General features: G+C 41.2%; 1 protein-coding gene across 1 annotated transcript in view; it reads right to left on the bottom strand.

Annotated features, from left to right (window-relative positions):
• LOC146173982 (venom metalloproteinase antarease-like TserMP_B) overlaps positions 1-18,436 on the bottom strand; it is a 34,283-nt gene extending 15,847 nt beyond the window's left edge. Inside the window, exons 1-8 of the mRNA XM_084585310.1 lie at positions 18,307-18,436; positions 11,039-11,131; positions 9,186-9,324; positions 7,886-8,043; positions 6,034-6,105; positions 5,819-5,946; positions 5,671-5,720; positions 2,121-2,229 (exon numbers count right to left, since the gene is read on the bottom strand). Coding sequence (XP_084441436.1) covers positions 2,121-2,229; positions 5,671-5,720; positions 5,819-5,946; positions 6,034-6,105; positions 7,886-8,043; positions 9,186-9,324; positions 11,039-11,083 — 701 coding nt within the window. The 5' untranslated portion in view covers positions 11,084-11,131; positions 18,307-18,436. The remainder of the gene's footprint in view (positions 1-2,120; positions 2,230-5,670; positions 5,721-5,818; positions 5,947-6,033; positions 6,106-7,885; positions 8,044-9,185; positions 9,325-11,038; positions 11,132-18,306) is intronic.
• Positions 18,437-23,204: the final 4,768 nt, after the last annotated feature.

Below are 23,204 nucleotides of genomic sequence, written 5' to 3'. Positions count from 1 at the left end.
ACCGGTATGACGCAGTAATAAACAGTTTATTACGTAGTAATAAAGTGTTGGAACGTTTTCGAATAAGACCTTCTTGTTCTGCGTGGACAACTACATGATACAAAGCTAACGGCTGAGAAATCTAAATCGCGTGCTCAGTCAACCCAGACGTCACGTAAGATATACAAGATGCGCTAGCGCATTTCTATCACGTTGATACCACCAATTGTCAATCAGACACGCTGAGCCACATATCGAAAAGGACTACAGATGGAGCATTCCAACCGCTATTTTACAAGAGCTGCAACACTGCACACTCCCATAAAAAGTGACATTGCAATCAAACAGCGCCAAAACATAGTCTAGGAGGTTTGTCGGCTTTCATAAACATAGTGGCAGCTTCGTATGAGAATAATAGCCTACTACTTAGCATACGCACCTTGTAAACAACCATCAGCACTTACCGTCCAGGCACCGTCCAGCGCGAGCTGGAAACTTTTGCACCTCTGCCCCTTTCCTGTACCGAAGTTTGCCTTGGAATGCTCTCCAACTTCCTAATATAACATTTTGAGCGCTAGGGATTCGTGTGTTTCTCTTCAATTCAAAAACGCAGCCAAGTGGTGGAGGGTTTTTATCGTGAGGCTGTTTTGTAGCTTCTCTCGTGCCGGCCAATTTCTCTGCATATCCGCCCCACTTGGGCTCCGACTCGTCGCAGTAGCTGTTACTATCACTGCCACCGAGACATGATGCACGGTTTGTAGCCACGAATCTTGTCTGATATTTATTACTCCCCAAGTTTCTCAACCTCGTGCAATACCCTGCTGATCTTCATATGCAGCCGTCCTCGATTTGGAAAGGTACTTCGTCTCCTCTCTACTGGATTTTACGTCCGTGCTTGTTTGAAACAATAGCTGACGAAGCTTTGCTGGGTGATGCTGCAACCTTGCTCTTAATAACATCGCTTCTACAGGCCTTTGGATAAAACCTAATGAGATTGTTCGTTGATGGTACTTCTGTTTGAATGCTCACTGACACTGGAGCCTCAGAAAAGTCTTCACTACTGGTCAGTCTCGAACGTATGTTGCGGAAGGTGGACCGCGTGCTATTCAAGGATTTCTGACCTACCGTAGTTTCGCACTGTTTTAGTGTCGTGTGTCATGAAATCATTGTATCTCCAAATTTTATATGAGAACATACCCCTTAAAACCGATAGTATTATCTCGGCTAAGATTATTTGCCTTTAAACACCGACTTCTCCGTACTTCTGCTTCCTATCCCTGCTATGGGCGATGGTGACTACCCCGTTGCAACTACCGGTAAACGTCCGTTTGCCCGAAGTGTTGCACGGCCCATACCATCTCTACGATCAAGATGAAAACTGTGTCTCAGCCATTTCTCAATTTCAGCCACTCCCCCTAAACACATAAAGCAGCCCTTGATTGGGGAAGCTCCCTCGGTCAGTTTTTAGTGAAATCTCTCCTTCAGACACTGGAGGTATATCTGCTCCTCACACTCTTCCAGCTGCCGTGTTCTACCCAGCGTCTAATCAGAGCTGAGAGGCTCTTTGTGAGCCTACAGGGGCTCTACTATAGGTTCAATGAATGCGTACCATGGTATGTTGCGTATCGGTATGTTGTGCCTGGAAACCGTCTCTAATGCAGATGAAGTTTTAATTGCTTGACGCGAGCTCGTTGGCTTAGTCCGTCTCTCCTACCTTCTTGCCAGGCTTGCCTCGTGAGTTGCGTTTTGATTTCTTCTTATATGATCTTACATGATGCGAATGCCTTTTGCTCCCCAATAATATAACCGCAAATATAAGCCAGGTAACAAAGAACAAGAAAAGTATGAGAATATCGTCAATATCACCACAGTGTCTCTCCATTATTGTATTCTGTGGCCGCGTTGGGGACGGCTACTCACTTCAATTCTTGAAGCAGAGCCCGTATTTTCAATTATACGACTTGTGTGACAATTGTCACGCTAGTGATGAAAGAATGCTTTGCAGAATTTCGTGCTTGTCGAAAAACACCACATTGCTTCCTTTAATTATTTAGTTATTAGTGTTAATTTTTACCTTCCATTCACTTCAAGAAAATACATTTTAGGTACATTTCGTAAATAAATAAAACGACCGAACTCACAGGTGGGCGACCTCGTGAGCAAAGGTGTCCGCTCCACTGAACGTTCCAGGCACGTCTTCTCCCAAAGCCACAAACCAATCAGTGCAGATACCGTTGTCATATCCAAGACCTGGGAAACGTTTTAAAAGGTATTTTATACCTCTAAAGCTTTAGTTATTTACTAGATACTCGCTTGAGTTTATTCTCAAACCGAGCTGCAATGAATCAGTAATGCATGAAGTGGTTTTAGATGTCGCCTGCCGCCCAGTGTGCGGAATAAGCGAACTGATAAAATAAAGAGCGCTGTAAAAACGTCGATGACTTAAATACTGAGAATACTTTTATGTACGCGATAGAGTGCTTAATACTGCTGTTATTTGGGCACCTAGGATCGCGATCGATAACGATCGTGGTTGCATATTCAAGCTCGGTCGATAAAAGCCGTGTGACGTATGCCCACCCATTCCAATCGATAAATTGATTCCCATTAATATGTTAGATCGCTACACGAGATACGGCGCTACACGCACGATGAAAATTCTGATTTGTTTGCGGTATGTATAAAATGCAAGCTTAAGACAAGGTTTTATCTACTGTTCCTGACCTCAGTTTCATTCTACGAGTAACAGTAGAGTCATTCATTTAGCACGCAACCAGGGTACCAGGGGAATAACACACGCGAAAACTGGAAAATGTGGTCAAGCTCGCAGGTCTGTTTACCGCTGCCAAACCATGCAGCTGGTGTTGAGAGTCTGAACACAGTTTTCCTGTTAAAAAATAGATAAATTTAAAGAATGGTATTTATTTTGAACTTTTATGTTTTGTAGAAAATTTTTTGAGTGACACTTACAATCAGTTTATACATTCGATTAATGCTGCGAAGAAAGGTTTTAACATCTGGACAGCGGCCGAAGCAGTAGAGCGGGATCGTGGGCGAGCGTGATTTTATTCGTCCTGTAGCTATGCTCGATGCGAATCGAGCTCGATTCGGATCGAATTAATTATGATCCAAAACCCGTGTGTGACAGCAGTATTATTCGCAACTCCTCCCAGTATCAGGATAGGGTTGCCATGCATTTTTACGATTGTCTTTCAAACATACCTAAGGTAGTCTCCAGTATTCAATAGACCATAAATTGAGTTCAGTGCATGCACGCACACATATTTCAGCGAGATCAAACGTGACAAACATTGGGCGGCTGCATTCTGAGGAAGCTGCAATGGTGCATATTATAAAAAACGGTAATTTGTATAACAGATGTTGATTGCAACTTTTAAAAAATGCTCCATTAAGTCTCCTGATATATGAGCTACCTTACAGTATTGTTTTCAACGCATTTTATATGACAGAAGTTCCATTATGCTATTAGAGCACCTAAGAAAATTCAACTTAGCACTGAATAAACAAATTGATAAAGTTGAAAAAAGAGAACCATGAAAATAAAATAAAATTTCTATTCTTTTTTAGGTGTCACACGGTCAGCAAATATGCAGTATTGTTTTGTTGTTGTCTACGCTTGTGCGCAACTTGCCTTAGAGCAAAGTTCACTACTTTTTTCCTGAGTTAACAAATGAAAATTATTTCTTACTACAAAAATGTTCTCTTGAAGGTAAGGTTTCGTTCCGAACAGAGCACAAAATTCTGCTAGTGACGAAATGAAATTTTCTGCAGCTTTTACTACGTGAGTATTGTACAGACACAAGGTCTCATTATGTACTGGAGGGAGCTAGTTCATCTGTGGTGACCGTCTCGTCTACATCCCAGGTCTGATATGACCATTTGTCTGCCGTAATCAAATGATTACCACCCTCTTCACCATTGAATAAATTGCTTTCTCTCTTACTGTATTTAAACACGCACTCAACATCGCCATTGCCCTTTGTTAGCAACCAGTGAAAGCTATATAGCTATCTAGCTACAAAACTAGACAGACAGACAGACAGACAGACAGACAGACAGACAGACAGACAGACAGACAGACAGACAGACAGACAGACAGACAGACAGACAGACAGACAGACAGACAGACAGATAGAGAGACAGAGAGATAGATAGAGAGATAGAGAGACAGAGAGATAGACAGAGAGATAGACAGAGAGATAGATAGAGAGATAGAGAGACAGAGAGATCGATAGAGAGATAGAGAGATAGACAGAGAGATAGATAGAGAGATAGACAGAGAGATAGAGAGATAGATAGAGAGATAGATAGATAGATAGATAGATAGATAGATAGATAGATAGATAGATAGATAGATAGATAGATGGATAGATAGATAGATAGATAGATAGATAGATAGATAGATAGATAGATAGATAGATAGATAGATAGATAGATAGATAGATAGATAGATAGATAGATAGATAGATAGATAGATAGATAGATAGATAGATAGATAGATAGATAGATAGATAGATAGATAGATAGATAGATAGATAGATAGATAGATAGATAGATAGATAGATAGATAGATAGATAGATAGATAGATAGATAGATAGATAGATAGATAGATAGATAGATAGATAGATAGATAGATAGATAGATAGATAGATATGGCTACCCTGCGCTGTTTAAAGGATAGGGAGATTATAGGGAAGGAAAAGAAAGGGGACGAGGAGCACAGTCACATTTATTTACTCATGCCGGTGTCGCTGTCAGGTAAGAAAACGGTGCTGAGAGAAAACACATAAATTCGTATGTGCTGAATTCGGCGACGATGAAGGCGTTGACAATTTTACGCTTCTGTGTTATTTTATTCTTCATTTCTCAGCGCTACAACGAGGGATTATACCTTCTCTTTGCATCCAAAGGTGTATCCCAAGATAACAATTTCATCATGAAAACCGACTTCGAACTGAGGATGCGGGGTACATTGAAATCAGAAAACAATTCCTTTCAGAGAACAGTTATTAGGGCCTCGACGTATTAGATTTCAAGACAGTACCGTTGGCCACCGCTCGTCGACGCCGTAGTGCCACTTCAAGGGCACTAGAAACGGCAGCAATGCACAAGGTTGCCCAATATTACCATGGTCATTGCAGTAAATGCAGCTTTAGTTCCGGACAGATGCCGACTACTGGGTGACAAAATTTACGCATTAAATATTTCCCATGTAGCCCTGAAGCTCTGCCAACCAATATAGCTCTCGGGAAGGTTACGTCGTGCTGGCGGTGGTATTTACTTAGGCGCCTTATTCTTCCTAATACTTTTCGAACTTTTGAAAGCATTATCGTGCGTCAAAACATAACATCAGCTGCGCAACTGGTTTACAAGCAGCGTTAAGACAATTTAATTCTGCATCTTCGCTTTATGTATTGGAATTAACAACACTACACATTTGTAACAATTATAATGGTTTCTGTTCGTGTGGTAACGAAGGTCATCACCTGTTTTGTGATTTTTTTCAGGGCGCGGTCACGAATGCACTGCAAGCGAAGAACTGTGTGCTGGATTATCTGTGGGCTGATGATTTTCCTAATCATTTTGTCCGCTTTGCTTCGCTCGGTTGGCCTTATGTACTTTGAGTATTTATGAACTCGCGTTTTCTCACAAGATTGAAATTTGCTCACCTCTCAGCCCTCTATCAGCTCTTCCTTTTCGTATTCCGTATGCATCGCGTCTGCCAAGAAAAGAACAAAGGTCATGTAGTTCGAGCTCACATGGCCTTTCTCACAAGATCAAAAATAAAAGTTCGCGAAAATGGCAAAAATGGGGCACCCGGTTAATAAATACAGCGTGTCTGGATTGCCGAGTCGTTCTTTGACATGAAACGCGTATATCCCCAGCGCTTGGATAGTCGTTTCTGCGCTGATTGTATCTCCTTTGTAGTTCAAATAAGGTTCATTCTACACAAAAAGAAACAAAAATATGCATGACTTTTCAGTACAGTTAGAAACCTAGATATATATACGAGAAAAAAAAATGGGACTCACCACGCTCACTTCGATGCCAGTAAAAAGAAGCTGTATAGTAGGATCACTCGTTGCACTGAGCCTAATATTGGCCTGAAACAGCCATCAGGTCTGTTGTGGAAAACTGCTGTGATATATTTTACTAATAGGGATGAGTATGAGTGAATTTGTGCTCAAAATGTGAAGAAGAAAAATGGATACATTTTACGGCGTTCTTGCTTGTTTGGCAAGGTAAAACTGTAAATGAAATTTATTGAGCCCCTTGCATTTTCTGATTCACTAGTACTGCTTTGCCGAGGCTACAAGTGAATAGGATGAAATATTTGCTCTATACTGTTGATTACAATGAAATTTATTGTTATGTAGTCCGATTGGGTCAAATTTTACAGCAGAAGATAATTCGTTTAGATGCGATTGTATCAACGATTGTTCTCTTTACATTTCTCCCGAGCCGCACTGGGCCTCTGACCAGACAAAAATGTACAGGGCGTAAATCAAAGCTTAAAGTGGCGACACTGGCGGTTACTCAGTGAAGAGCCGTGAATTAAGGCAAGGGCGTTAGGATTTGCTCGTAATTTAAGGCTTAAGCGTATGCTCTCTATAGACCATGTTCATGTCTATCGCGACTGATTTGTGGGGTCGATAGCTTCACAGCAGTGCCACGCAGTGGTACATCTTCCAAAGTGTTTTTGCTGGTGCATATTTGTGAATCCTTACTAAGGTGATCAGCAACCGATTCTTGATAGAGCTGGCCAACCCGCAGTGCCTTTTTGCCTTATTTGTCAGTGTACTGAACCTACTAAAAAAAATACGTCGGTATGACCATGGGGATTAGAGAGCTAGAAGAGTGAATTGGAAGGTTTCTAAGACCCTCAAAAAAAGCGGATTTCTTGTGCGTTATACTAAAAAAGACTGATGCTTTCTTCAAATAAAGCTGAATTACCTCCTTTCGAAGTTCTTTTTTATAAAAAGTATAAAAATAAAGCAGGCACTTGCAGTCAAATTACTATGATTAAAATTATTTATAAATAAACGTAAAGGGCTTTCCACTGAGAAAAAAATGAAACATAACCAAATGTTGTTGGAAGCAGACGACACAGCTAATGACGCATCCGAGAAGTATGTCAGCAAGGCGAAATACACACTTTTAGTACTACTTAACCAAACATGATAATTAATGCCGATAATCTTTGTGAAATAATAAATTGGTCGCCAAACGTTATGGATACCATCATTGACAGCGGTTTTAAATCGTTGAAACACAGTGCCTCCATATAGGCTCTTTTAATCAGGTCTTTCGCTCAAACATCGGAGAGGTCAACCTAAGTTATCACATGCCTTCTTTCCCAGTAACTGTTGAAGCAATCGGACATAATTAATTCCTCCTTCTGGTAAAATCATAATGAACTGCCACTAAATATAACCGAAATTCTAAAATACTGCAAAACACAAAGGCAACTTTAAGTGAATGCCTAACTTTTTTTTGCACTCACTTTATTCGAGCAGTGAAGCAGTGTACTTAGTGAATGGAAGACAGGGGAAGTCGTACCAGTCCTTAAACTAGTGAGTCAGTCATCTATTATAATTACAGGCCCATATCTTTAACTAGCACTTCATCGGGTAATTAAATATAATATAATGAATCGACACGCGTTCATACTGCTGAGCGAAATAGTTTTGGAAAATATGTCTTCAATCGTCCCGTCGATTGTTTGCCACCAAGATACCTGAATTGGCGAATAGAAGTGAGGGAACACCTTTATGTATCTCGACAATCAACATATTTTGTAAAAGCCAAATATTCATGTATAATTTGATGTGATGACACTACTTAATTGGCGGTGTACCGAAAATGGTAATATTGTTAACTTACCACGTTTATAATAAGGCACACGTAGACCGTAAGCTTCGTTTTGTTATGAAAGAACCGGCTATGATAGGTGTCCGATATCACAAAAATTTCGACTGTCACTCTTTTAGGCACCCTTTCTGTTCCTAAGCTGCTTCTAGCAGTAATAGGGTCGGGCGCAGCTGAAAACGAAAGTGTTATTCAAATGAAAAACACTAGCATCAACTCAAAACAGTCCGATTTTTCTTATTTGAGCATGGACGTATGCCAGCCCATGCAATGTTTGCATAGAGAATAACTTTGTAAGAATTTGGATCGCAGAAAGAGTGAACCTACCATCCCCTATTTTAGCTGAAAACAAAGTTCGGAGAGATAGGTTCCACATTAGGGCCGATAAAGATAAAACAGGATTAAAGAGCAGCGCTATATCTAGCAATATATTTATGTAGAAAACTACAGCTTTTCGAGGAACTAAAAAGTTTAAACACAAGTTTCCGAATATACATCGGACTTACGCACAAAAACAAGAGTGAAAAACTAGCCTGTGTTCGCTACAAACCTGGTCTCAAACTTTCATGTCTTCTTTTAGGACTTAGCAAGAGATTGATTTAATAATGCTTGCAGTTTCACGGATTTGTGCATATATAAAAATAGTGCCAAATCTGGCAGAAGCGATATCATATAATACACATTTTACAAAGCTGGCCAACTTATTTTAAGGAGCAAGGAACATTAATATTTAGCTACAGTGAAGTCAAAAAATTAAAAGGTAAACAATTGCTTTTACCAATATGCTCTTCATAGTTGGGAAAGTTTTACATAAAACAATGTAGACAGAATGCCTTGCACGAGGTACTTTTCTCGCTCAGTTCCCTGTTTTTATGAATATATTTAATTGGAATTTCACAAATACAGATAAATATCAGCATTCTACACTCTATTGAAGAACTTTATTCCACAGTTAGGTAAGCGCCTGTATTAGGCTTCTAATTTGCTATACTAAATGTGATTTTGTTTTTAAATTTTAAACCAGACACACTTTGCCACACACAATTTCGATACATCGAGCATTGAAGTTTCAGCCGAAAGCATCAATCACCCGTCTAAATGCCAACCGATAATCAATGTGGAAGGCCTTTTCGGAATATATACGGCTAGAATACTACAATCCAGCTTCTTGTTTTCTTCTTAGAATTGTTGAAAACTGCGGTCGCTTACAAATTTTGCGCGGCACGTTCTGAGCCCACTTCCTAACAACTGGCGCAATTTCTATTTTGCGCAGGATAAAAACGATTCGGAATTGAGGAAATGCAAAAATACTTACAGATTTTATGATCATAGATCACACTGTCATGTACGCCACCAGAGTCAATAACATGTATAACATGTGGAATGAGGCCCGTTGCTAAGCGGGCCTGTTCTCGAGCTGGCTCTATCCGTTTTTCGGGACTGATGAGGCCTTCCTATCAAAACAAGAAAAAGGGGGAAATAAATATAGGATGACGCTTAAGCTTCGCTTGAAGTGTAGAGTCGAGAGAGTGTGCGCTTAATGCCTCATTTGTAGCTTCTGTGATGCTACTTTTAACACACTTGCTTTTTTGCCTGTTTTTAACCGACGTTAAAGGTTCATCTTGGTATCCTTTGCTTTAAGAACTATTTACGATGATCCGAACCTTGTTGATGTTTCAGGTCGGTTTCCACCGTACACTTACGGTGCTTCAGTTCCGTTTCTGCCTTTTGTAGCGGGATCACATCTTCGCTTCAATTGTCTAGCTGCGCCATATAAAGCGGTCATCGCCGCCTTCTCGGAATCCGTTTACGATTTGTATGGTCATGGAAAAGTATTATCAAGGCAAGACACATCTCCAAATAAATACCCTACATTATGGTACGCATCTCATACAATTTCAGACAAAGTTGTCGCAGCAGAACCACCCACAAGTCATCGAACCTAATGAAATTCAGCGAAACATAAGATTATTTGTGCGAACCGCGCTGTTTCTTTTTTAATCAGAAATCGCCAATCAAGAACCAATCATTCAATCATACACGGTATCGATTACCACCAAACTGCCAATCAATATTAAGTATATCATTTACACTCTTTGCAAGGATTCTATCACTTTTTCGGCATCATATTCGACTCGACAATAACAAGCCGCTTGAAGATGATGCACTAAAAATCGGGAGGCGCCATCTATGTTCGCGGACACGTATAATATTTGTAGTTGCGATAGCTACCACATCGGATTGTGGCGCCACTCAATATTTGCATCGGCAGGCAATTGACTCATCCTTGAAAGCTACTTTTCAAAGCTGAGTACAGCAACGGCTTTCGGATTCAATGAGACCAGCACGGTATGCGTAAGATAAAGAATCACAAGTAACAACAAAGGGGAAGGTAAAGTTGAGTATCGGGTTTATGGTTAGATTTGTAGCACAATGAGGGAGTTAATAAATTGGAGGATACAGAAAATGAATAATTTAATGCTGCTGTTGCACTACAGCTCGATTAACATAGCTCTTCTATTTCTCAAGGAAAACAGCTCCTAGTCATATATGTACCACCTCTATCATTTGTCTTTCGTTAAATGCTTCGAAACAGCGCGCTACCGTTCGCTTGACAAACGTTTTGCTGCAGTACGAAAATAAGGGCTTGCTAGGCCAAAGACGGTCAGTCACACACCATGAACCTCTTTCTACAGCATCCTCACATTCTGTATGGAACCCAAGCAGGAACACAATCATGCTGTGTTCCCCACTTTGTTTACCCTAGTTCACCCATACTTTTCATAGTGCTTCGAATAGCGGGTGAAATGTAGTGCAGGGGAATTCATAGAATGCTGGGCTGACGTAGAATTTCTCATGCCTATATGTATGGCAGTGCCGTAAACAGTAACGTGCATCACCAGACGCAGTGAAGCAGTCCATGGACACAGCATGAAGACAGCCACACATCAAAATATTGATGTTTATGCCAGCGAATTTCCTACTCAATACACCAGAACCATTACAGGCGCGTCCACACTATCAACATTTTTATTATTCTTAAAATGTTATAAGATATCTGACGAGGTAATAAAATATGTCTTTGTTACCAGGGCGTGGTACCTAGTTTTGGTTTGGCTTTACGCTGGGATTTCATTTATTACCATGCGTAAAAGTTTACCATCTCACCACTTCAATGCCGGTCCCCACTTGAGTTACAGATACTGATGCCATCTTCTTCGCATCGTGATAAATAGTGCTTTCAATTGTCTTGCCGTCGAGCTGTGAAAGGGACACAACATGGTTGCTTCAGTAAACGTCGCGTGAGTGAAACGATGACTGCTGTGCTGTTCGTTGTAAATTGCGTGCTTTAAAATACAGGGTTCTTTCAGACGTTCTCTTTATTAGGGCATTTAAAGCGATAGATATTTAAAGAAAGCTTTGTTACCGTTGATTGTGCCAGATGCTTTCAGTACACAGAGCATACATCTCAATAGTCTTGAAAATAGTATCAACTGAAAGTAATAGTTAGATTATATATGTGCAGGCATAAAATGCGTAGATAAGTATGCGAAGTATGCATTCCACTGAAGAAAGGCACATGAGTAAATTTATTTTAGCAAATTTTAACTTCGTAGCTGTTTTTGGAATAACTAGAAATTACTGCATAACTTCCAGTACGCGCAAAAAAATGGGTTCTAAAAAGAATGCTGTCTGTTTTTTTCCATTTCTTATGACAGTTCCACATGTAGGAAGCATAAAGATACTTCAACGCGTTTTGTTATTAAACAGGAAAACGCATTGAACAAGGGGGAGAAGGAGTACTGCGAACACGATAATCTGATTGTACAACGGGGCCACTCTTCCGTGCGTTCATGCCTGTTGCTGTGAAGAAAGGGCGATGTAGTAAAGGTTCATGTCTTTAAGACATATTTTTCAATTCATACGTAACAGGTGGTAGCGCTTTGAATTTAAAATTTACACGGTGAAGGCAGATCTAATTTATTTTATTGCTGTACGTGATGCAATGGCGCTTTTATTGCAGCTGGAAGCCATGTGTCAGTTTGTCACTAAAATGCCGTGCCAGAAGAGCTGCACGAGTGATTCGTACTCTTCAGAAAAAATATCCGTCTAACACTGTGTATATGGCCAGATCGACTCGCACGCCTAATACATTGATCGGAGGTGGCTTATGGTTTTTGGACGAGGGTAGGCATAGTTCAAAGGGAAAGCGTGGCAAAATAATTGCTACAAGTGTTATGGTTTTTGAATGTTTTGATGCTGTTTTATGAATAGTACCACGGTATTACAACTTCAACTTCCTCTTCATGAGTTTAAGCACTATCGTAGATGAGAACGAAGGTTATGGAACTACTTTGCGATTAACAAAACAGTAGGATCGAAATCAATTTTTTTGAGTAACATGAATTTCGCTTACTTTTAAAATCGGAAGCTAACTGGACTGCAGAGAACCCTTCAATTAGAGATGCGAAGGCCAATTTGAGGGGCTGAGAATAAAAGATCCAAGCAGGCAGTGGCCGGTCATGACATGGTACTTGAAGCGCCGTTAGCTGGGTGCTGTCGAACATCGCAAGTGTTAGGGGGCTGAGGATTTCAACGTGGGATAGACCTCTATTTTCGAACGAAATTCAGGTCGGGGCGAGACAGATCAAATGGAAACCATAGCGAATACTCTCCCGAACATTGTTGTAAGACAAAGCAGCGAATGTGTATAGTCAGCTAAACGTGCTGCGAAAGTAGCTCTACGGAAGGCACTTTGTTTAAGGTTCATGCGGTAAAAGTATATATACCGGCTCCTGAGACCGTAGCGCAGAAAGAATAACGACGCATCCTGGGCGGTTTGTTTGCAGAACGCTGGGGAGAATTAAAAGGGAGAATTGCGAAATACGTTTTCGGTTCTACTACGATATTGAATAATCAAAAAAAAAATGCACTCTAAGCTCAGGATAGCCAGACCTACAGCTAGTCGGCCACTGAAGTGAAATGAATTCAGACTGCCCTTCATTTCTTCATTAAGCTGCCACTAGTACAGATACACACTAACTGATTAATTCTTTTGGCTTGTATCTAATGCACTTCTAAGCGTATGCCAAAATCCTTGAAGTACGCATAGGAACAATACCGAAACGAAAGGTAATAAATATGGCATTAAGAGTTGCTCCTACTATTGAAATGTCATTCCAAAAGTGGATATCCGTATTGCTGCCTTTACAAATCCTTTATTAAAAAAGAAAATCCCTATATCATCAACCTTTTGGATGGGACGACAAGGTAATGTTGTGCCATAGGTTAGAAAACTATCGGCGTATTCGAGGTAGCAAGAGCAACTCTTTAGGTGTCTTCGTCATACGAAGTACCCAATACATGCTTAGAAAGCGATGAATAAATTTCATATCACACCTGACGATGTAACTCAGCTTACTCATGGCGGAGAAGAATCTGCCGGCAACACATTTCTACCTGATACGTAGTGGCTTGGTAGAGCGCAAGTGAGCAGTACAATTAGCCAAGTGATCATAAAAACGTCTCGAGAAAGACCTATAGTAACAGGGTTAATTTTCACTGGCTCTGCTGTTTACATACGAAAAAGTCCTGCAGCCAAACCTAGAATTCCTTGAATTGGCGGTGCTATAGAGCAAAGACGTCAGAAGGCAATACAATAACCGTCATATGATTTGTTAGAATAATCAATTCATAATCGAATAGAAGACCACGGATATGTAAATACAAAAACTAACAAAGAGTTTGGAAGAAACCTTTACAATCGGACACCTGAAGCTTAAACTGCAAAGTGATGTCAACGTAGCTAAAAAAAACCAAATGCTGGTAAATCAAGAACTGGAGCAAATACAAAAGATGCCATTTCCGGTTCGAAGTGAGCCGAACCAGATCAGCATTTAGTTCGAAGATTCGTTATTATTGATATAAAATATTATCGGAAGAGACAGCAACCTACCCGCCAAGAGAAACAAGCAATGTTTCACCCAGATTTCCTTCGACGGCTTAAAGAGATGAGTCCCTGACGGGTTTATTGCTCTCATGGTCGTCTAAAAAAAGCCTTGTGCCCATGAATTGCTCATATTGAACACACAAAGGACAGCTGGAATTGAATACGCAATACGTAATCCTGCCCTAAACGCTGAAGAGACGGTGGAAGTCAAGCCTCTTCAGGAGCAATTATACGATGTATTCTGCGACCTGCTCGTACAGACGATGATGTTAGATTGCAAGCTGTCACTGAACAAATTACAGGCAATACATTGGTTCACCATAATAATACCGAGTCGAAAGTAAACGAAAGGTGTAAGCTGAATCTATAATCAACCCGCGGAGGCCTGGGCGAATAGCGTGTAGTAGTTTTTAAATATAAAGAAAGCTTCAATCGACGGAATGTGAATTTTAGCCTGTACAGCTGCATTGTAAACATTTAGGAGTGCATCAGATAGAAAGTTTTCTCAAAGTTCAACCCCTGGTCTGCCACCCAGCTTCTTTAGGGGGTGAGCTTGGATGAAACTCCGTTACCTGCGCTGCGCCTTCCGGGCCACAATCAGTTTCGAACACGCCAGCTTGCAAAGGTGGGTCGTGGTTGAGTTGAGATTGATAGCGAGATGTTGATGATCATGTGATGTCGATAAGATTATGTCCCTCACGATGTAAAGAAAAAAAGGGCCACATAAGGGCTTCTTCTGCTCGAGGCCGACCTATGGTTGTCCGATTGCGGAACGAATCAATGGCCCATCGGAGCAACTATTTGGGCCATGACCCCTTTTCCAAGCATTTCACCCAATAAGAGCCGAGCACTAGGCCGGGGGATCGCTTGTACCCATTGAAAAACCGGCGAGTACCCGGCGGCACCAGGGGCAGAACCTGGTACCTCCCGAATATGAAGCGGATGTTGTGATAAGGGCCTTTTCAAAGCTATTTGGGTTTAAGATAGGCGAAACCAAATTTCGAAAGCACTTTCTTGAAGGTCTGATGTTGTGTAACAAGTACAGTATGTATTAAATTAGATTTTATCTGCCTCAGACATAATGGAGCAAACAGTCTGAAAACACTGCAGGACCTGCACAGGGGAAAGGAGAACCAGTGTTTCGGCATTGCTTTTGCGACACCAGGTGAGCCTTATTTCTTTTTGTTTATTTCATATTCTTCATATTTGTCCTAACTATTTTTATATTTTTGATTTCTCGACGCCCTTCAACGTCTTTACGCGAGACGAATAGAGGTGAAGACATGTTGGAAGAAATTCAAAATATATCTGGTCAACACGCTCAACTGGGACATGGCAGGGATGTTTTTCCAGTGCTAGCGTGGACACGACTCTTTTTTCTTATTAACGACTGACAGACTGTTAGGACACGCTTTGGTGACTCGTTTTGTCTACAAGTGTTGTACACGCTACTAACGAGGCATAGAGTGTTTTTTGCATAATGTCTAAATGCGTTTGAATTCCTCTCAGATAAATCGAGTGAGACGCTCTCTATAGAATTTTTGAAAGCGTAAGATGGATCTGAGTGTTTTTTTTTCTCGAGACTCTAGAGGGTTGGGGCGGATGTCAACGAAGGAAGATGAGCTAAAAACATTTCTACCGGCACTGAGGCCAATCACCAGAAAGAGTTGCAGTTAATGTCCTTAATAATAGGATTCTATAAAAACTGTTCCTCGAATATGCATGCATGGTTATCAAAACTGCAGAGATGAAAACGAAACGAATGCCAATTACTCTAATCTACAGTTTTTGCCAGCGGAAAGGTTTGAGCAAAGGAAATGAAAGCTTGACGCGGCCACCTGCGCGGCTAGTTCCTAAGCAAATGAGGTACTTTTGTTACGCACAGACACTTCAGTGGAAGTTCCTAGAACATTTCTGGTGCAGGATGAAGGTTTTTTTTTTTCTCAGCCTGCGGGTATGCCAAAAGGTAAAATGGCGAGAATTGGGCCTAGTTGGTTATTCATATTGGTTTCACCGCGCTAACACAGGAGGCAATTTTAAAGAACTTTGAAAGGGTCTCATCCGGAACAAAAAAGGTGAAAAGCAGGAAAAAAGAAGCGGTTAGCCTTTTCGAAAAATCTGGCCTGGAGAGCTTAGTAAGGGAACTGAAATCAAAAGGGAACCTTTGTCTTCGACCATTCAACACAGTAAAGACCCATAAAGATGGCGACCCCTTGCGGATGATTGTGGAAGACAAAGAAACCTGGCAAAGGAGCGTGGCACGATACCTGCAACAGCATCTCTGTACTTTGGAAGTAGATGACCCGTACAGAATACAGGGATCTGAAAAAGTCGTGGACTTCCTAAAAGAAGGCCGCAATGTTAGTTGCCTCTCCATCGATGTTCAGGACATGTACTACAACATCCCAAAACCTGATGCCGTGACCGCCGTCGAGGAGGCTGTGGAGTACTTTGGACCCACAAAATTCCAAAATCAATGCGGTACTAGTGTTCGTGCTTTTTTAGACTTGCTTCAGTTGTACTTGGGATCTCTGTTTGTCGAATTCGAAGGGAACCTTTTCGAGCAGCGCACTGGGATCTGCATCGGCTCCTGCTTGGCGCCGATTTTGTCTGACCTGTACATGGCAAAAGGAAATAGGGAATTGAAGCACCAGCTCGAATCCCTCGGAGTGCTTGCATGTTTCCGTTATGTTGATGATTTTTTGGTGTATTTTCCTGGTGATGCAAGCAGTACTGTAAACCGCACCTTGGTTATTAATTTGTTTGAAACGGCGTTCAAAAGACTAAAATTCTCGTTTGAACAGCCGGAACAATCGGTGATTAGGTTTCTGGACCTCGAAATTCATAAGGGCCTAGAGCACACGTGTTGGCTTTACAAGACAAAAGGAGAGAAGGCGATTTTAAGGAATGATTCCGGACCCTCAAAATTAATCAAACGGTCCATTGCTAATACATGTATAATTCAGAGCATCAGGAAGTCATGCGTGCATAAGGTAGAGCAAGGAATTATCCAACAGGTTGCAAGGTTAAAAGATAGCGGGTACCCTTATATTCTCCTGGCCTCGATTTCAGAAAAAACCCTGAAAACATTGACCGCAAAAAATAAGGAAAAAAAATGACCCTGAAGGTTCCAAGAAGATCACGCGTCCGATTGTCATCACGTATGTACACGGAGTATCGCACGGTCTAAAAAAGATTGCAGGCAGGCACGAAGTTCCTGTGGTGTTCACGGCACCCAAAAAGCTATCGGGGTTGTGCGCAAAAATAAACAGACTCGATGAAACACCCAAACTACGTTGCACCACCAACCATGAGAGTAAACACGTCGAATGCGATACAGGCGTGGTTTATTCCATCCCCCTCTCATGCGGATTGAAGTATGTCGGCCAAACGGGTCGGTGCATAAACAAAAGGCTAAATGAGCATGCTAACAATTGCAAATCAATCGCGCATCCAGGGAAGCTGGCTACGTATTGCCAGCACTGCAAATGTAAGCCTCAATTTGAAAAAACCGCTGTTATTTCGCACTCTGATAATAAAACCGAAAGACAGATCACAGAAGCGTTTGAAGTAAAATCCGTCGGGGCCGATATGTGTATCAGCAACGTATCACTGTCGTTGTCTGCGAAAGAAGTTTATTTGCTTAGATTATCGCAATGAGTGTGTCTAGCTGTATGCCTTTGTTACCTGCGATGATTGTTTCCTCATGTTTCCTCGTTGCTTATGTTTGTTTGATGAGGACCACGTTTTGTGTATAAAATGACTTCCGTTTCATCCATAAAACCAGTTGTTAGTTCGCGCTCCGTGGTGTTTCTCTTTTCTGTCGTTCAATGTGTTAGCGCGGTGAAACCAATATGCCAAAAGATCATTAGCATAAGCGACATACCTATCCTAGCAGAAAAATGGAATGTTTTGAACTTGTATAGGGATTTGACAGATTTATTGTTTACACTAAAGGACGCATTTCAAGGTGAGAAGCGGCCATCAGCCCAAGAAGTGTTCGACAAAAACTAAAAGATCGACTTGAAGACTGACGAGGTAGTGCATCGAGGATTGCGAACTTCACACTGAATGTATCAAATTACATAAGTAATGCATTCAAAGTTATGTTCTTAGGGCTCTGTTGTATACTCAGTGGACGTGACGTTGACTCTCACACTTCTCTGCGCCTGTTTGTGCTTTATATATGAATGAGCCATTTTTTTTGTGTGTGTGAAACGCCGACTTTTTGGGTTTCGCTGCCTGAAGAAGAAGTGAAGTGGGACACGTGAACGAGGATCAGCAAAGGGACAATAGGTGCATGGATGTGTCTCTAAATATATTCATACTATTGTTCCATGGCGTAAAATAATTTTGGTTTGGTAGACGTAATTCGGCCTAGTTTCTTTAATCTTGCTGTGAATCTGAACTCACAGCTATGCGTGAAAAGAAGGTAACCTGCATAAGGACGATGGTTTCCTAACATAAAGCGTAATTTGTCACTTACAATATGTGTAACCTCTTTTCCATTTTCTGTAGTGATGAGACGCACCAGAGGAACTGCGACCGAGCTTTTTCTTAAGTTGAGCACAAGGTCGTCAGTAACGTGCAGCGTAAGTTCCCCATTTGATGTTCGTTCTTCGAGCAGTTGTGGGTATACAAGCTCCGAACGTTCATGCGATGCTAATGTTCCTGCGTCAGCACCTGCGCAAAATTCGTGCAAAGGCGAGTTTAAATGTTTTACTGGATCTCCGTGCCTACAAATAATTTGCATTAACCAAAATTTAGGATTTGCTGTTTTGTGACTGACAATAAAAAGTACTCTTCATTTGCAGCCTGGCTCCCGCGACAACTGCGCGCCTCGTGCTTCTTCATGTAATCTGCATAAGTTTTATTTAAAACTGCATTGAAGCCTTTTCTTGGATTCTGACTAGGACTTATCTTATAAAAAAGCAGTCTATAGTAACCAGGACGAATACTCATTTGTGGAAGTAATTTACACTTGCACGTCACCATAAGCCGAAACTGCCCAATAATCCGGTCACAGGATGAAATAGGCATAAAAGTATTTCCTTTACGATGACATACTCAGCTCACTATGAAATGCGAAAAAGTCGTTAATTGTTCCAGAAAAAACTATTTATCGAATGAGAGGGCATTTTATCTAAAAAGTTTCATTTTATTATTAATATTTAACAGCATAGTTGAATGAAGTAGTAGTAGACCAGTGGTTTTCTAACTCTCGACGTGTGAACCGTGTCTGAAGGCCAGTTAACGATCCCTTGCTACGTTAATTCTATGTTATTCCTAAGAGTAGGGAATCCGTTATTAGGTGTTCCTGGCGTATGCATTACACAAGTTATAGTCTTAAAGACAAAGGTAGGTTTTGCTCTATCACCTTCGCGAGGCTCACATCGCAGCTTTTGCGTTGTGCCTAGCAGTCGTTCAATTGGTCTATTTGTCTCATATCACCTTCTTCGCGATAAAAATTAGACTAATGCGTCTGCTTTTGCAGTTGAAGGAATAATCCATATTGGCCTTTGGCCCCGATGCTTTAGTCCTATTAAAATGAAGGAATTAGATCCTGGCTGTCTTTGCCAGCTAGCCGATAGATTTCCTAATCTCTTTCGCGTTTACAGATGACTGTGAATTTAACTCTTAGTTGGATATGCAGCGTTTCGACCAGAAATTACTAGTCCTGTTCAAATTGGTTCAGTGGTCACAGCAATATCATGCCATCGAAAATGAAATGTACCCTCTTTTTAAGACACACAGGAATCGGAGCTGAAAGCAGCTATGCCTACGCTCTAAGTCCATTGTATCATTTGGTATACGAAGAAAAATATTGTAAATGGCAGGAAACATTACGATATGTGGTTGTAATTCGCCGCCAGGTATGTTGATATAGTTCTACATATTACTGAAAATACTTCACAGGGCCGAGACGAATTTAATAGCGAAAATGAGACTAATTACACACTATTTCTAGCAAAGCAGGTGGAATAAAAAGAAAAAAAGAATACTGTTTAAAATGCAGTGCTTTAAGCAATTGCATACTCTTACTCAAGACACCTACAATACTATAAAATATAGCTACTCACCCAATGTAAAGAACGTTAGCAAGAAAATTGCTCTGTACATGATAGGTACAAGTAGAGTGTTGGTCTCTTTTGTCCGTAATCGGTGTTTTAATCTAATCATGTATTGTGGCACCCAAAAGAGCTGCTCTGCGAGTTGCCGGAACGTTATTCCTCCGTTCATCGATCGGAGGCTTATAAAGCGATCGGAAAATTTTCTGCTGCTTGGTAAGACTTCTTGGTAAGCTGCACAGGCGGTGGTTCTAAGATTCATAGCAGCATTTTCTTCGTATTTAAAAGGGTGCCTGGACCGATGGTGTGAATGCTGCTCAAAATCAACTAGGCAGTTTTACAATTATGAAAAAGCTAGCGAAGCACGATTTTGGAGAATTGAAGAAGGAAGCATTAGACGCGGTGGCACATTGCTAACATCTTTCAGCTGGGAAGCAAAAATAAAGAGATGGCCCCTCAATTTCTGACAGCCCAAAGCAGCTTGACACTAGAGCCTTCTTGTGTATGTAGATGTGCAGCTAAAGAAAAGTGATAAGGTCAAGAGCAAGAAAATGGTTATTGTTCGATGCAAACTATGACATCTTCGCAGAAGCCGTCAGCCTTGGACGTTTCCTGAGACATAGCTGTTTTTTCTGGGCCGCGAAAATCAATAAAATAAATAATATATTTACGTGATGCCGAACAAAAAGGAACAAAGAAGGCACAGTTTGTGTCTACTTCATGAGGGCTAGAGGCCGTAACAGAAAAAAGCAAGCTATATGTCTAGATTTCTTTTTTATTCTTCACATGCATTTAGTATTCCATGTTTCTACTCAGGAGCTATGCTGCCGAAAACACAATTGAAACTTGAATATTATTACGCTCATGATGACACAGTCACTGTGTTCATTGCGCAGAGACCAAATGTGATGGCAGAAGCACTCGCTTAGGAAATATTTATTTTTAATATAATTCGCCAACCACATGAACCGATAACAAGAACGCACAAATAACAAGTACAAGGAATAAAGCGAGGTAATTCTCTACTACAATTAACGGGAATCGTTAGTAGAAAATATTTGTAACCTCTTTGTTGTGTCCCAACCTAAAAAAGCTGTCGTCAACAGAGCCATTTTTTTAATTGGTTCACAGGAATGGAAAAGTGCGGTATCTGTCACAGGCGTTAGAATTACAATAAAACTCTAATTGGCAATTAGTCTTAAGGCATGATTTGTAAGGCGTACATGTAAGGTATCTAATCTTATTGAAGTATTCGTACATAGCTTGACAAATGGCAGCAGCGTCTTTTCGCGCTCAGCGCTACTCTGCGAAGTTTGTTGCCCACGTTTGTTGTTGCCCAAGTTTGTTGACCATGGAAGCAGCACGATAGAGCACATGGCTGACGATCGTCGTCTTCACGTTATCCAGGTTGGTCAATCGTGTTCTCTACATGCTAGGAAAACATCAAATCGTTTTTTACTGCTGCTTCCGTGCCCACAAGTGCTCTATGACGTGTGTTGGGACTGCAAGGAGGTGTTGCTTATGTTGTTGCTATGTTCGGGTGACGTTAAGCTAAACCCCGGGCCTAATCGCAAGCAAACTACAGAGCGGCAGACCCAAGTAGCTGATGAAGATGGCACGTCGTGCGCCCATCGTCATAATGAAGTCATGGCTGCGTTGTCCTTTATTAAAACCGCCTGTGAGGCGTCAGCGGAGGCCCAAGCCATGTTGACGCAGGCTGTTAATGACGTAAAAGCCAATCAGGAATGTTTATCAAAGCGGCTGTCTAATATTGATACTCGACTCGCTTCTGTTGAAACAAAAGTCAGCATTGTTAGTAGTCTCGATGGAGAACTTCTGTTAACAAACGGCACCATTAATGACGTGACGCAACAGAATAATGAGCTTCTTTCCCGCATCAATGATCTGGAAGACAGATCTCGCAGAAATAATTTATTATTTTATGGCGTCCCCGATAGCAATGAAACGTGGAATGACACAGAAAAAAACGTTATTAGTTTGCTTTCATCCAGTTTTGGGTCAGAATTTAAACCAGACAAAATAGAACGAGCCCACCGCCTTGGTGGCCCTTTTGTTCAAGAAAAATGCCGACCAGTGATAATAAAATTTTCGCACTTTAAAGCGAAAGAAGTGATGTCACATCGTGATGAGCTGAAAACAAATGACATTTCATTTTCTGAAGACTACTGCGCAGCAACTAGGCTCGCTCGCAAAAGGTTAACTGCTTTCGCAAAGTCTTTGCCTGGTTCACCATCCTTTAGGCTTCGCTACGACAAACTAACTGTAAATAAAAGGCAATATGTTTATGATCCTAGAACAGACAGTGTCATTGAGCTGCCCCGGCTGCGTTATCATTCTCCTTCTCGTAGCAGCCCATCCGATGATTCATCTGCACGCGCTCGACCCTCTACATCCAATGCTGCTCGCGCATGCGCGATGGGAGACATTTCGAACTCAAGTCCCACGCGTAATGTTTCATAACACTTAGCCAGGGGTAGTGGTCATCGGCGCCCTATATCAGTCCTTTATACCAATATCCGGAGCATTTTAGGCAAAAGAGATGATATCAGCGCAGCTATCAATTCGTGCGGTGTCGACCTGGTGGCGCTCACTGAAACTTGGTTAAGTGCTCGTGTAAGCGACAGCGAAATTTTTACTCACACCAAGCCTTTCAATGTCTATCGTTGTGACAGAGATGGAAGACAAGGGGGTGGAACCCTGCTCGCAGTTTCTACTAACCTAACATCGTTCAGAATTAATGTTTCATGCAACATAGAATCTCTCTGGTGTGGCGTCATTTTAAACAACAGAGTACACATCATTGGCGTCTGTTATCGTCCACCTAATGCAGACATCACATTCGTGAATGAATTGCATGACGCGGTTAACACCGTCGTCCTTCGTTATCCAGCATCCCCGGTATTTCTTCTAGGCGATTTCAATTATCCATCAATAAACTGGACATCGACACCGCCTACCTGCACACCATATTCTTCGAATTGTCAAGCTTTTCTCGATATGTGCTCCCTTTTCAATTTTGATCAGGTTGTTGATGGCCCAACGCGTGTTATCGGCAGTTCTGCTAACATTCTTGACCTGATCCTCACCACTAACCTTGATATGATAGGCCCAATAATTTTCATGCCGGGACTCAGTGATCATTCTTTACTTCATTTCGACCTAAACTTTACCGCGTCTTCAGCTACGAAAAAACGCAAGATTATATTTGATTACAAAAAGGCAAACTTTGAAGAGATAAATAGAGAACTTTCGCTCTTCCTTGACAACTATCTTAGTGGTTTTGGACATCGTTCTG

Source organism: Amblyomma maculatum, chromosome 11 (genome assembly GCF_055883805.1).
Source record: "Amblyomma maculatum isolate TAMU_Amacu chromosome 11, ASM5588380v1, whole genome shotgun sequence".
In the NCBI taxonomy this organism is placed as follows: domain Eukaryota; kingdom Metazoa; phylum Arthropoda; class Arachnida; order Ixodida; family Ixodidae; genus Amblyomma; species Amblyomma maculatum.
Note: the sequence above shows the minus strand (reverse complement) of the source record. Positions and strands in the feature narration are given on the sequence as shown.